The sequence below is a fragment of the Aulonocara stuartgranti genome (genome assembly GCF_965226115.1).
Source record: "Aulonocara stuartgranti genome assembly, chromosome: 10".
Classification (NCBI taxonomy): Eukaryota; Metazoa; Chordata; class Actinopteri; order Cichliformes; family Cichlidae; genus Aulonocara; species Aulonocara stuartgranti.
The window spans coordinates 13,157,452-13,172,748 of record NC_138946.1 but is presented as its reverse complement, the minus strand read 5'-3'; the positions used below and the strand labels follow the sequence as shown (position 1 = coordinate 13,172,748).

Here is a 15,297-nt window from a genome sequence, read left to right as displayed (position 1 = left end):
CATTGAGTCAAAGCTTTGCTCTGTGAGTCTTGGTCTGCTTCTCATCAACTTAAATATCTGTCATTTCTATTTGCTGTGGTTGAACTTTTCTCAGACGGAGTGAATGTTCTGCTCTGCAGGAAGGCTCCGCTCAGTGCTGCAGCTGATATATATCCAAACACAGTGGGAGTTGTGGGCAGTAGTGTCCACATACAGCCCAGGATTGGTTTTCAAACTGCCAATCTGGTGTGCCTTTCTTTTTGTTTTTGTCAAAAGGATCACAAATGTGTAATTAGTATAATCACCAAAGTCAGAAGAAAAAAAAATGATGATAATAATAAGATGTAATGATTTACTGTTTGTGATGGAAAAATCTTTTTCACCAACAGCAAGACAGCAGAGCAGGAAAATCGCTTTCCGTAGTCCTTTATCACCCAAGTATCATACAAGCCGCCTGGACTTATTTTTGTAATTTTGTAATTTGCAAAATAATTAGATGCTTATCGTTCAGGAGAATACTGCAGTGACTTCCTGCGTGTTAACTGCAGGCATATATAAAAGTGACTGTGTGATGTTTTAGTGGTGGTGAGAGAAACAGCCAATGTGGCAGGCATACTGGCGCTTTTACAGTCATTTAAAGAGCACTTCTAAAGTGGGGCCCACCACCAGGAGGGTCAACAGAAATCTTGACGTGTCTACAAAGGTTCAGAGGTTTTGTTGACTTTACCAAGATAAACCTTTTGAATATGGCTTAGCTATGAGCCATATCTGTTATAGAAAGCTGTTAAGTTCATGACAGTGTTAAATAGGACTAATTTGCGGTGGATTCTGGGTAAACTAAGTCCTTTTTCAAAGTTAAAAACTATGCAGACACACGTCATTACTCTGCTTTGAGGACTGTAGCAGAAAATGCTTGCCTTCTGGAAAAATGATACAGCTGCAGTGACATGGTGCTGGAAAAACACTTATTCAGTATTCTAATTAAGAGCAACAGTACCAACAATAGTTTGTGGGCTCATAACAGAAGCATTTGTTGCGGTCTGTCTGGGAGGGTGTCCATCAACCAACCTGTTGTCATTTTTCTCAGAAGATGTAGCAGGGCCAGCAGGATTAACCGTTTTAATAGTTTCTCCCTGCATATTTGTCTTTCTTTCTTTTGATCTTCTTGGCATCCTCTCTTTTTCTATTTCTGCCTTCTGAGAGTCATATCTGTTTCTCAGAGACTTGGTGGTCCAGTCTCGTGGCTTCATGGTGAAGGTCACGCTGGAACACGTAATCACCAATAAAAGACATTAAAAAAAGAAAGAATTTAACACCCCCCTCCCATACTTCATTCCTCCCTCTCTAGATCAGCCTAACCTCTCTTCCTCTCATTTGTTGGTTTTATGAATCCCGTCTTCCTAACAAATTAAAAACAAGCTCCTCCTGTGACCATTTCTTTTAAACATAAAAAAAATCTGCTTTTTGAATAGCCTGCAGTTCTTAATTTTTTTACTCTCCCCTCCATCTGCCATGATATAGTCCTTAGCTCAGTTGCCAGGCAGAAAGTGGTCATGAGCTTATCCTTGTTTATGCGTAACCTCAATATTTAAGGTCAACCCCTCTCATGGATTTCTTTTGTAATCACGTGTGGAAATTGCTTTAAGCTCAAATCTAGCTCAACAATTGACCATTCAACATACTTGAAGCCAACTTTGCTTGCCTGTTTGTTTTTTTAAGTGTTATTATAGTCAATTTTCTCAGTGATAATGCTACAGTTTTACATGCTAATGTTTCTTTCCTTCTCTCAGCATGATCATAAACAAAAGTTAGAGTACATTTACAACAGGTGGAGTCAGCCAGCAGTGAAATCACTAGAACATCGTGGATGTGGCTGACAGTAACAAAGATCCCGCATAGCGGAGCACTAGTGGTGCCAGCCTCAATAGAAAACAACAGTGAAAGCAACAAGGCTCTTTGTACAACACTACACAATCACGCAGGAGTTTTGAAAGATGAGGTTATTGTTGACTCGTGTGACTGACTGATCAGTGTCGTGTTTAAGTCTTCTTTTAATATTGTGCCTTTTGTGCCCATTTAGGGTTTAATAAAACTAACCTGTTAATTCAAAGTGTATTATTGACATGGTGAACATGCTTTACATTTGTAGGTTTAAAAAGAGGCCACTTATCTCAAACCAACACAAATACTGCAGTACTGCTGTGTGATACTTTTGTTTGTGTGATGCCCAGTTTATGAGTTTATTAAGAAATACAGAGGAGACTTGTAGAAATTGTGGAAAGAGGAAAATTAGGATGAAAGTGGGGGATAGCTGTTCTTTGTGACTGGTTTTTTTTTTTCCCTCTGGGGTGGAGGCTGGGAGGTCACCCATACACCCACCCGACCCACCACCATTATCCCCTCCCTCCTGCCTTGGCTAGTCTCCATGTGCCGGGCTCAGGGCCTTGGGAATGAATGCCGCCCGGGCTGTGCTCCGTCTTTGAAGCCAGCCAGGAATGCGAGGCCTCTTTTTTTTTCCTCCCCTCTCTCGCTCTCTGTTGTTTAGGCGGCCGGCAGCACTAGCAGCTATCTGCAGCAGTGAAATATTCCCTCCGCTGCGCTCATTGTGCATCGGAGAGCCGGACGTCATCGGCTAGCCAATCAGTGGTCCCCGCTAGGCAGCCTCGGGTCTCAGTGGGGGGAGAAGGAACCCGCTAGAAGTCTTCTCTCTAATATCTGGCTCTCCTGGTTACTTGGTCTGGTCCCTCTTTAGAAGCCGAACAATGTTCTGAATTAGAAACAAGCATGGAAATCAATTGGCAGATCTTTATTTCAGATTAAACTTAGGAAACACTCTCTTTTTCAGATGGAAATCAGGAAGGGCAGTGACTTTGACTCAGACTTCTGGTGAGTTTTTCTTTTTCCTTTCTTTCTGATGGTGTTCCCTAAAGTTTATACATTTTCAATCCAATCTGAACACAGTAGAGCTCCAGATTAGTTCCCTCTCCGTTTTGCTACTGTGACACTTGGTCTGTTTTTCTAACTTGCGTTCAGCTTTCCTGTTGTCATTGTTCACTTCTCTTGTCTCTTGTTGTTGTGGTTTGCGTGTGAGAGTATTTGTCTGGGCCGGTCACCCTCTGCCTTACCCTCCCTCCTTCTCTCCCCTCTGTACATTTTGTCACTGCCTGTCCCCTCCATCACTTCCACTTCAGCGCTCCCCTGTTTGGGAGCCTCTCTCTGTTCACAGTGGAAATAGGATGGCTAGAAAACACACACACACAAAGGCACACGCAGAGTAACACACTACAGATCAGAAGGCCCTTCATAAACACATGGGATACCCCCCTTAATACTGTAGTTTAGCTGTGAATGGCTCCTGGGAGGTGGGTTTTGTGTATATGCAAAACGGCCACCTCGGATTATCTGTAATGCAGTTTTTTTAATACCAGGCAAAAAACCTGGAAACACTGGGAAAAAAATTAATTTTGAAAGCGACTGTAAGGAATTTCAAGTCATCATTGTGGTTTGTGAATGAAATAATTCCCGATTACACAGGAAACAAAATCAGTTAAGCAAAATCTGGTCGCTGGTGAGCCCTAAAACTGGGCTGGTTGGCTTGACTCTGTTATATTAGTAGCATTTGCTTTTGTGTATGCATGACAGGTGTGTGACTATAAACTTTGATGACATAGTGAAAGAAATGCATGCAGGTCATGGGAGAGTCGACTGTAACGCTCAAACGCTGCAGTCACTTGCGAGAGCTGGTTTTTGTATGAGAATGAACTGCAGTGACTATATGAACAAATATCCACTGCAGAACTTAAAATGCAGTAAATAAGTATATAAAATCTAAATTTGATTGTTTCTATTCAGTTCCTGATCAAACAGGAAACTGGCAGAATCTGTTTGTTAGCAGCACATCACTCACATAGGCACGTGGCCTCAACATTAAATAGTATATTGTATATACATGTCAGAACAGTTATGGAAACCTTTAGAGTGGAGCAATTGCTCCACTCTAAAGGTTTCCATAATGTTCCATAAGGTTTCCATAATGTTGCAGATAAAAAGTGTCATTTGAAATGGTGTGACACTAGCGGTGCAAAGCATCTTCCAGTCACGGGGTCAGGTGGTGAACTTGATAAAATCTGAAAATTTTACATATTTGCAGATATTGCTTCTGAAACATTTAGATTTACATTGAAGGAGAGGATAGTGATCTTTTTTCATAATTAAATAGTGCATTGATCATTGATTATTATGTTGCTCTTAACATATCATATTTTAGACAGTCATTTGACAAAACAAATACATAGATCAAATACTGCGGTGTGCAGTGAATAAGAGGAAAACAAATGTTTTTATGAGCCACTTGTGTATAACAATGCATTATACACCTGTCACATGACTAATCCTCAGGTGCTTCTGTTCTTCTATATGAAATTCCTGACATTTTTTCATGAGTGTGCTGCAACGTGCTCTGCTAGTCTCAGGGAACTTAATTAGAGGTCTTATTGATGCAAAACGGCAGACCCCTTCAACAGGTGGTTAACTGCACTGACCCACAAAACCAAGCTGGCGTGAACTGTAAGAACCCTAAAACAAAAAAAATGGCATGAAACTTGTCTTGCTCACATAATAGTATTAATTTTGAGTACATGTTGAGGCAGACAAAGGTGTAATTGTGTTAAAGGGACTGTACTTTAACTATCTAAACCTATTTGATTGATACTGTTTTATTTTGCTTTTGATTACAAAATACTATCTCACATGCATTAATAAGAAAAAAATATTAATGTTATTTGCCTGTAAGCCTAATGTGAACAACATGAACAAAGTCATTTGTACCATGTTTGTCCTGAAAAATTAAGCCTAAGTTGAGTTTTCAGGCCTGTGCTGTGTTTGTGTTTTCTTCCCCAGGAGCAGACTGTTTCATGGGGCTCTGACTGCAGAAAAAGAAGGCAGGAAAATGACCTAAATAGTAACCAACGTGACGGACAACCTGGTGCAGATGTGTTTGTGGTAATTTTCCCAGTTTCAACCACAAGGAAGACACATGCATCAGCGCTCATACACGTACACCATATCTACAGATTCTGCCCTTCCCTTCCTGCCATTCGCCCCAGTCCTCCATGGATTCCTACAACTTCCACTTTGAGAGAATGAGCAACGTGGATCTGCATCCTCTGAGCATGCCTGTCAGCCGGCTTTCCCCAGCCAAGTCCAGCAGTAGCATCGTCGACCAACTTGCACACCACCAACACGGCAAAGGAGACTCTGCCTATAGCTCCTTCTCTGGTGGTTCCACTGCCCCAGACTATCCATCTCCCTTTCTTCCAGAGGACCTTCAGCCAAACTCCTTCAGCCACTATGCTGATCTTAAGTATGTAAAGTCCATTTACCATCCGACCCAGGTTCTGCAGTCTGACTCAAAGACCATGGACCAGCTCTATCGCTCAGTTGAATCTATCACCCAGGAGTACCGCAACAAAACTAACACTAATGTAAACCACCTTAACTACAATGGCAGTAACAGTGTCCATACCAACAACAAAGCACTCTCAAAAAGAGAGATGCATTTGGGGAATTCAGCCCAAAGTGCTGTCCCTCCTGTCCGTCCTCCTCCAGTTCCAGCACGCCTGGATAGTTTTATAGCTACTAAAAACTTTGAAAACATCCATCATAATAATGCTGAATTTCAGCTCCAGCAGCCTTATCAGAAGGCCAGACCCCAAGTTCGGCAGCACCATGATCTAAATGCCACAAAACCTGAGACAGCTAATGCTGATACAAGCAACTCGGACTTCACTTCTGACCCAGTATACCCAGTTTGGAGAGGCTCTCAACAGCAGCAGCCACAGGCACAGGTGCCACCAAACTACCGACCCCACTTCCAGCCTAATGATCAGACCAGGCTGCCTCTGAACCCAGAATACCTATCCATCAAAGAGAACAAAGCTGCCTCTGAGCAGCAGAAGTCAGCAAACAATCTAAGCCGATCTATTCCTCGAGGCACAAGTCAGCCTGACCACCTGCCAGCCAAAAAGCCCCCGAGCACTGGTGGATGTAATGGAGACCATTATAGCAAAGCTAGTAAGCGCCATCTTGAAAGTCAGCGCAAAAGGGCACATTCTGCTTACGACTGGCTTGGTTCAGAGCCAGCCCGAGCTGCCAACCCCTGGGGGAGTAATGATCAGAGTCTTATCAGCGGCAGCAGCATTCAGCACAAGGGTCAATACTACTTTGTCACTGGAGTGTGTAAGCTGTCTGAGTCTGGTTTGAAGACACACTCTCTTTCTGTTTGTGGTTCTGAGGCTGGAAGTGAAGTCTCTACTGTGTTGGAGACGCACAAGCTAAGAGAAAGATGCCACAGCACAATGGACAATTTGTTTAGACCTCTCCAAGAGACTTCTCGCTCTTTCAGTGGTACAATTCTAGATGAAAATGATGTTTTCACTTCTGTTACCCCAGGAAAAGATATGATCTCTGAGAGTCGGGAGCAACTTAAACCGTCCTTTAAGCTGACACAGTCCTCACGAAGCTTCGATGCCTTAGAAGAAATCGACACAGTGCAGAATCGAGAAATTGGCCGGCACACTGCCAGCAACCCTATATTTTATTGTGGTCCCGAAAGAAGCTGCTCACAATCAGCCTCACCAACAATGGAGGATACATCACTGATTAGCAATGAGCAGTCCAACCACCACAAGAGAGACGATCATGCAAAGAGAGGGAAATGGCAGCCCTTAGGGGATGTTGCAAGTGAGAGGATAAACAAGGAAACAACCCCGCTTCTGTACCACCTCACTGGTGCCAGCAGAGCAGCATTACAGCCCAAGAATGAGCCTGGGATCAGTGTAAAAGGCAAGGAAACAGTCTTAAACAAAACAGGCCAAGGTGCTGTGCCAGTAAATGACAGTGAGACACCTCCACAGGGTGACATTAGCAAGAATAATAGAGGTGATGATATTTCAGTTGCCTGTAACACCTTGGATGACTCATTTAAAAAGTACTACAAAGAGAAGCTGAAGGATGCTCAGTCAAAAGTTCTGAGGGAGACGTCATTTAAAAGGAGGGACCTGCAGCTGTCGTGGCCACACCGGATCAGGGAAAAGCCAGAGCTGAGACCTGGAGTGATTCATCGTTTCTCTTCATCACAGGACTCAGAGACTTCTAGCGACACGCTTACTCCTTCTGTCACTTCAGAAGGGATGGAGAAGGGGAGCATAAAAGAAGAAGACATCAGCGATCACATGGAGATTGGCAAAAAGCATGAAAATGAAAGTGGGAGGCCAACAAATGTTGCCCAGCCACAGGTGGCACGAATTGGAAGCAGAAAGAGACTGACTCCTGAGCAGAAGAAGATGTCTTACTCGGAGCCAGAGAAACTCAACCACCTCGGCGGTGGCCCACACCACTCAGCCTGCCGTTCATTTGGCAATGAAAGCGACGACCTGTTTTTGGATCAAAATGAGGGAGAGGAGCAGGTGCCGCAAGAAGAGCAGGGATTGGTTGAAGCACGGAGGAAGATGTTTGAGACAAGAGGTCGAGCTCTTTCAACCTCGAGCACCTCGAAGACAAACCTAAAACATCTGCGACATCAGGCTCTGGTGGATTACATGGAGCGTAAGACGGGCCATAAAGCGACCGAACCCCAGCAACCAACGTCTCAGATACCACCTCCACCCAGACAGAGGCACTCTCTTGGGGAGAAACCATTTGACTGGCCAGGTCCCAGGTCTCTATGGGGGAATTATGAAGCTAAAAATACAAAGAAGAAGCTTAACAGACCCCACTCTGCAGGCCGAATCCTCGATTCCTCCACCAGCTCGATCAGGTACAGCTGAGAAGCTTCTTTTGGTTCTGCCTTTGTAGTGTGTAGTGTGGATAAATCAAGCATTTAAAGTATTCTGTTTAATTTTCACAAAACAGGTATGCACAGTTCTTCTCAGCACAGTCCTGTTCAGGCCAATATAGTGGCCAGCAAAATCAGTCCAGATGGAGAGAGAGCCAAGGTCCTTCTCAGGGAAAGTCTGCATCAGCGGAGAGTCTCTTGGACCAGCCAGAACCACCCAGTTTCCTTAGGAACCGTTCCACATCCACACCGCACACACTTGAGGTAAAGTAGGCCAAATTAGTGGCAATATCATTAAAAAGCCCTTAGATGTATCCTTAATATGACATTCCTTACTAAAGTCACCTGTAGATTTCCTTTCACAGATATAGTTAATTAATTTAGAGTCTGTATTGCATTTAAAAAGCAGCAACGTAAATAATACAAAATTAAAATAAAAGCGAAATATTTCAGGTCATGTTCACTTGGCAGTGTAGTAATTTCTGACACCAGTACAAATTAAATTCAGTGTTTTTGTTCTTTTTTTGGGTCTGCAGGCAAATGAATATGAGGAGGATCTACTACCAGCTAATACTATGGAGACCAGCAGGTATGTACCAGTGCTGCAGATAATTTGGGACACTTTTATTGGGTTTTAGGTCAGAGAAGTATTAGGTCAGTGATGTGTGCACTGTGGTACAGACTATAAAGTTCAACTTGTTTCATTGTGGTGCTGGAAAGTCAACACCAACTTCCTCCAGCAAACCGACATTCCTTTCAAAAGATTTACACATGGACCGTAAAAGAAGAGTAATGGACTGAACCAGTTTCAATGAGTTAGCCTACTTCTTGAAATTATGTTGATTTCGACTTTGAGTCTCCTGTTTTGAACATTGATATTTTTATTTTCTAGAAATGATTCATGTTCAGGTAAAATAGTGGCACAGTGGCTAGGACTTTTGCGAGAGGTTCGAATCAGACATCCCCATGTCTGCGTGGGTTCTCTTTGGGTACTGCAGCTGGTAGGGTTAGGTTAATTGGTGATTCAAAATTACTTTAGGTGTGAATGGTTGCTCTTCTCTCTTTGTGTTGGCCCCTGCGGGGTACACGTCATTGCAAGGGTTTCTGCTCCAAAGTAACTTACAGTTGCCATGAATCTTTATGTCTGATTCTGTTCTTATTTTAGTTCTGAGAAGATTGCCATTAAGGAATCCTCGAGAAAGTCAGCTCCTGTGGACCATCACCAGGTCCGTGTACCGTCACAGAGGGGAAAATCCATGGAAGAGCTTGGGGTATCCCAGGTGACAAAGGTGTCAGCCCTGAGTAAAAGTTCTGAACAGCTGGATCATCTGCGGAGGTATTCGAGTGAGATGGGACGACCAGACTTTTCTGATGAAAGAGAAGCCCAGGGGCAGGAAAGAAGGAGGAAGAAACTAAGTGTTTTGGAGAAAACAGGAAAAGAGCCAGAGATTGTTGGTCAGAAGCACACTCAGGGACAGTCACAAAACCAAACCCAGAGGAAAGCCCTGTTGAAGGACAACTCAAAGGAGGATGCTACAGTCAGATCAAGGAACTCAAGTGGATCAATCTCCCCTATCTCCTCCTCTTCCCCTTCTCAGGCCAAGGTTCATCCTGTGAGTCCTGGATCTCATGGCCCTGTCACAGATGAATGCAGGTCTAGCAGATCGCCTAGTGAGACTTCCTCAAACCCACCGTCCCCTGGAGGTGAAGAGATCACTGAGAGGGAGATTAAATCCACTGTGTCCACCCCCACTCAGACAAAGCTTCCTTTTGAAAACAGATCCAGGTAAGATTAGACCCCATGTTAAAATGTGCCATACCAGTTTCTTCCTCATTTGAATTAATCAGTAACAGGAAACATTACATCAAAAAAAGATTTTGCAAATTTCATCAGGTGTAAATCTTTATCATGATTTTTTTTGACTTCCAGCAGAGGCAGCACATCTTCTGTGACTGAATCAGAGAGGGAGCAGTCGGTGAATGAACCAAGCAGTAATGGCCAGCCACCTGATTCAAACCATGAGGTGTCTCTGAGCTGTGGCGTCACCACAGATCCTTTGCTCTGGATTCTGTCACCAGAAGAAGAGGTCAAAGAGGAAGTCAAGACTACACCTCTGACTGACAGTGTTTTTGACTCCACTAGTGCAGTCCCTCTAAAGCAGATGAGTGAAACCTCTGTGTCTCCCTGCACGTCGGTCTCCGACGAAGACATCAGTCATCAGGTGGATGAGGAGAAAGATCTGGTAATGGAAGATGAGAATGTGGGAGAAAACCAGGAGATGGAGGAAAGGGGAACACCAGAGGGAGAGACGGAGGGCCAGGAGACACCTGCTGAGAGACCTAAGTGGGAGGAGCTTGTAGAAGCAGTTGTCGGAGCCGACCAGACGTTAGCTAGAGTGCTCTACCCACTGACCAATCGTAAGACAGCGCTCATGCTGATGGAGCAGCTGCTGTCGGAGGACACACTGCTCATGGAGGAGCACTACAAGAAGAAACAAGAGCAGAATGGAGCAGCAGAAAGGTAAATGTTCATGTGCCAGAAGAAAACACTTCAGGTAAACTCAGCAGTGGTAAACAAAGCAGATGGAATGACTATTTTTCAGTTTACACTCGTGGAAAATAGAAATTGTGCTGGAGGTCTTCTTCACTCCTGAAGAAGTAGTTAACGTAAAGAATGGATAATAACAGCCAAGCTAGAGTTTCCAATGGTGTGCAGCACTCAGGTAATTAGGATTTCTAGTTTGATGGGTTTCCATGAAATTTGACACTAGTTTAAACTGGCTAACGAACTGAGCTCCACTGGTGCTTCTGTTATCTTGTGTAACATCTCATGCACGGACACACCTGTATATTTGCTTACTGCTGTGCCTGCACTTCTATTTCTGCTAATGTAAGCACACTTCAGATACAAAGAGAATGTGCAGATGCATTTCAGAGTATTTAAATATGCAGAAAACATTTGGACTTTGCTCAGTTAACTCTGTGTTGCTGTTAAAATGTGGCCTGCCTGAAACAAACATGTCATTTGAGCATGTCTATATTGTGACAGCAGGAATCAAGTTGTTTTAACATAACCAAATTTCATTGCAGTGCTGAAACAGTGGAAGGGTCGGAAGCCTCTCCCTGTCCCCCTGCTACCGACAGTGAGAAATCAGCAGACCTGCAAAGCAAAACTGACATCACAGAGAAGAAGGTAATCATCATTTTATGCAAATAGTGAGTAGTTTAGTTCAGCGTGCATTACAGAGCAAGTATAGCTTAATCGTTTTTTCAACATTAAAATTCCTCACGACAAGTAAGAAGAAATAATTCATTAGTTGAAAAACATTCAAGACATCCCTATGAGACCAAAGGTCTGTCTGCTTTATGGGTAAAAATACTCTGTATGTCTCAAATCACTGCTTTGTTAAATGAGTGAAAGCCAGACAGAATGAGCACTGCTTTTATGTGAACAGTTTGAACTGTGGCCTCATTCAGTTTTAATTTTTAAACCAGAGCCTCTGGTGATTTCATATTGATACCATCTGTAAGCTATTTGGCCTTAAGTGGACTATTCAAGCAGCAATAGTTCTGTCTCTTATCACATGATATGCCGTCTGCCTCTTATCAGTGTCTCCCTCTTGTCTAATGTTTGGCTTAGCAAGTAACTCCCCCCTGTTTCTTGCTGCCATGCACACTCACTGCTAGTACAGTGGTATGGTTCCACGGCAGCAAATGTAAAAAAACATATTTTTAACTGGTTTATATCCATCCTTTTTTCACCACATCTCATTTATCTAAAGCGTCTCAAACTCTTCTCTTTGTTCCTTTCAGCGTTTGTTGGCTTCGTACATCGAGGACCGTCTGCGCTCGTATGAAGAGACGCGTGGAGCCCTCCAGGTAGAGGTTCAGGAGAACACAGCCCGCGGGGAAGCGCTACAGGTGCTGGTCCGTGAGCGTTGTCTCCCTGTGGAACTGGAGAGGTACAACCTGTTCATAGGTGACCTGGAGCGGGTGGTCAGTCTGCTGCTGTGCCTGTCTGCTCGGCTGGCCAGGGTACAGAACGCCCTGAGCACCGTGGATGAGAACACTGATGCTGAGGAGAAGGTGGGGAACCAGAAACATTGACTCTGACTGGCTGATTCTGCATGCCAACTATTGTGAAAATAACGCTGAATAATTAATTTAGTATTTTTAATTAGCGTTACATAATTGTTTACCAGGGATTGTTTTGAAAACTCTCCAAAATTCTCCAAGTTTCTGCAAAGAAAACCCACAATCACTCAATCCTTCTTGCCTTTGTTTTGACTCAGATTTGGATTTTCATGAACACATGACAGTCAGTCACATTACATAACACATATAATTTAATAAAAATTAAAAGCATTTTAGATCAAATGATCTGATAATAATTTTTTAATGAACTCTCTCAAATACACCAGCATGTGCTCAATGTATTTTGATGCCATTCACACGCTGATGCTGTTTACACATAAACACTAAATCATGTGAGTAAAAGCATACTGTCAGCGAGTGCTCCTGGGAGAAATGCTACGTCACTAAGCTTAAGGATCTCAATATACACTGTGGCTCATTAGGAGCTCCTGGCAAAAAGACCACGGAGAGCAAGTGTTAGAAGTGTGCAGCTGCTCCCATGCCCTCAGCTATACGCTTATTCTGTTTACTTTAGAACAGCAAACACGCCACTTGGGGGAAAGTTGAAGGGCAGCTGTAATGGAGTCAAGGTTTCTCACTTTGTGGAATTTAAAAAATGCTGCTGGGTTTATCTGGGCTTAATTGACACTTTTCAGCTTATCAAATGTTTGAAGATTAATTTGATTAATCGATAGGGGCTTCACTTAAAAGAGTTTTCATGTTGCTAATTTCTTCTCCTAAATAATTTCCGCGCTCTCTTAATTAATCATTAATCCAGTGGCCACGTCACAGGCGTAACACGAGTTCTGGCTGTGCTTTCTTGCGCTTTCTGAATAACCTGTTTCAGTGTTTCCAGCATAATTTTTTGTATGTTTGCATGGATGCATTAGACCTCCAGATTTTCCCCTGAAAAGACTCTTTGTTAGCCCTGTGCTCTGTAATAGCAGCGCTGAGCGTGCTGCATACTGAGGGCTTGTTAGAGGGCTCATTTGTTTTCTCGCTGTTATCAGCAACACTGGTATTTACACTGACTCATCGAAACTCCAACCCAGTTTCGATGACATTTGTAACTACCCTGCCCTCTGTTGACACAAGGAAACACTGCACCCTCTGTCCTGTAGCTGTTTGAAACATAATCGTGCAACTTTCACTCCTCTTTATTTCCTGTCACTTATAAAAACACCCCAAAATATGAGACAAAATGTCACATGATTGTTTTAGGGATTTATTTTGGTTATCAACATGTGTCTAATAGAGAGGAAATGTAGCCTTATAACTCTGTCACTTAGAATTGATCATTTTTTCTCTTTGCGTTTCCATGCAGCAATCTCTGGACAGTCGCCATCGTCTGCTATGCAAACAGAGGGAGGATGCCAAAGATCTGAAGGATAACTTGGATCGCAGAGAAAACCTCGTCTCCACCTTCCTGTCACGCCAGCTGTCCGCCGAACAGCTACAGGACTACCGGCGCTTCGTCCAGACCAAGGCGTCGCTGCTCATCCGGCAAAAGGACCTGGAGGAGAAGCAGAGGCTGGGAGAGGAGCAGCTGGAGGCCCTTACCGGCAGCCTGGATCTGTGAGGGGGAAATTTTGGATTTGCTTCGCTTACCTAAAATGAGGATGGCTTCTTCAAAATGAGACATGTAGAGACATGTTGGCTTTGTAGAGGTCCAGCTGGTCTCTGCAACCCTTTGCACTCTGTCATGACTGTTTTGGTCATTGAAAAGAGTTTAGCAGAGTTACACCAAGACCCACGATACCCCTCTTCTATTTGTTTATATAGGCAGTGCATGAGGTGAGCAGTAATGACTGAAGTTGCTTACCTTCCTGTCATCTGCTGAGACTCATAAATGCTCACTGACTCCGCCCACCACTGTTTCCAGGCTTGTCCCACTACGGTACATCTTTTACTTCGAACAGGAGTGAACTGTTTTTGTTTGGGGGGTTTTCTGTGTGCCTTGATGATAGCTGAAGCTGTGGAACATTTTCCATTAGAGCTGCTGTGGGGACACTTTTTTAGCAATGCAGAAACCCTCCCTTCACTTTTCATTAGTGCTTCAGCCCTGTATCTGCACCTGTGGAAACCTACTATAAGCTTTAAGATTGTATTTGAGCAGCGGGAGGACGCCAGTGAAAGAAAGCAGTCTGAAAGAGAGCGATGTACTGTATCATATCAGTAAAAATGTACAATAGATGTAGAAGATTTAATCTTTTTTTAATGTTCTTATTTTTAAATGTGTTTCAAATGAAGGCACTAAAAACCAAAAAAAAAAATAGGTGAATGGAAAAAAGCACTTTGTAAAAAAAAAAACCTAAATGCACATTTCTTCAAATCAGATTCAAGATCATTTCAAGTGGAAGCCTTACTCCATCCATTTAAACAATATTTCTTCCTGTTTCAGGTTCGTTTTAAATAGGAATGTTGAGGTGATCTTTTTTAAAAGGTACACGAGCGCATCAATCAGCATGAAAAATTGTGTACAAATTTTTTTCCAGTTAATTTCATTAAAGCCTTGATGATTTATACTGGAATAGTTCTTCATACGGAGGTGCTAAGCCTCATAAAAGCAGATTACACATAAGCAACAATTATATCACTGAGTACTTTGTTCCCCAATATCCTTTTGTCGCATAGCCGATTCTTGATACTTGAAATGCCTTTTGTTTTAAGTTTTTTAATGAGAAAAATTCGCAATCTTCAATTCAGGCGTCTTAGACTGGTTTCCTGTTCTCTACCTCCACAGAGTAGCCCCCTCTAGAAACACGTGATGCTTGTTTCATTTTACACACTTCTCTTAAGTTAAAGGCTGTTTCTGAAAGTACAAACACACTTTACCCGCACATCCACTCACCTTTAACTGCACCACTGTTTCCCCATTAAAATCTGTCAGCTAGTTTTCATAGTTTTATACATTTCTGTTCTCACAGAACCTTCAGTCCAACACTTTTGAGAGCTGTTTAATGTTGCTGTTCGTCACTGTGTGCGCGCGTGCTTGTGGTGTGTGTGTGTGTGGTTGAACAGAAAGACAGAACTCCTTTTGGTATTTGCCGTGTTAACTTTCAGCAAAACTCCTGTGAAGGTGATTGAAATGTCATCGTCTCTCAGGAATCTACACCTGCTGGCTAATATATATATATATATATATATATATATATATATATATATATATATATTATATATATATATATGTATATATATATATATATATATATATATATATATATATAAACACCCAGCACGCCCCTGCGGGCGGTTTATCCTTCAAGCTCGGGTCCTCTACCAGAGGCCTGGGAGCTTGAGGGTCCTGCGCAGTATCTTAGCTGTTCCCAGGACTGCGCTCTTCTGGACAG

General features: G+C 42.9%; 1 protein-coding gene across 5 annotated transcripts in view; it reads left to right on the top strand.

The window, feature by feature from the left end:
• The window catches only part of shroom1 (shroom family member 1), a 29,739-nt gene extending 14,644 nt beyond the window's left edge, over nucleotides 1-15,095 (top strand). For 2 of the 5 annotated variants that reach the window (XM_082547932.1, XM_082547934.1), the window contains exons 2-10: nucleotides 2,825-2,865; nucleotides 4,879-7,795; nucleotides 7,891-8,077; nucleotides 8,350-8,402; nucleotides 8,979-9,599; nucleotides 9,744-10,334; nucleotides 10,904-11,006; nucleotides 11,627-11,899; nucleotides 13,272-15,095. In XM_082547932.1, the coding sequence (XP_082404058.1) occupies nucleotides 5,091-7,795; nucleotides 7,891-8,077; nucleotides 8,350-8,402; nucleotides 8,979-9,599; nucleotides 9,744-10,334; nucleotides 10,904-11,006; nucleotides 11,627-11,899; nucleotides 13,272-13,526 (4,788 nt within the window). In that variant the 5' untranslated portion in view covers nucleotides 2,825-2,865; nucleotides 4,879-5,090 and the 3' untranslated portion in view covers nucleotides 13,527-15,095. The remainder of the gene's footprint in view (nucleotides 1-2,824; nucleotides 2,866-4,878; nucleotides 7,796-7,890; nucleotides 8,078-8,349; nucleotides 8,403-8,978; nucleotides 9,600-9,743; nucleotides 10,335-10,903; nucleotides 11,007-11,626; nucleotides 11,900-13,271) is intronic. The other 3 variants (XM_082547933.1, XM_082547935.1, XM_082547936.1) reach the window with 2 other exon arrangements.
• Nucleotides 15,096-15,297: the final 202 nt, after the last annotated feature.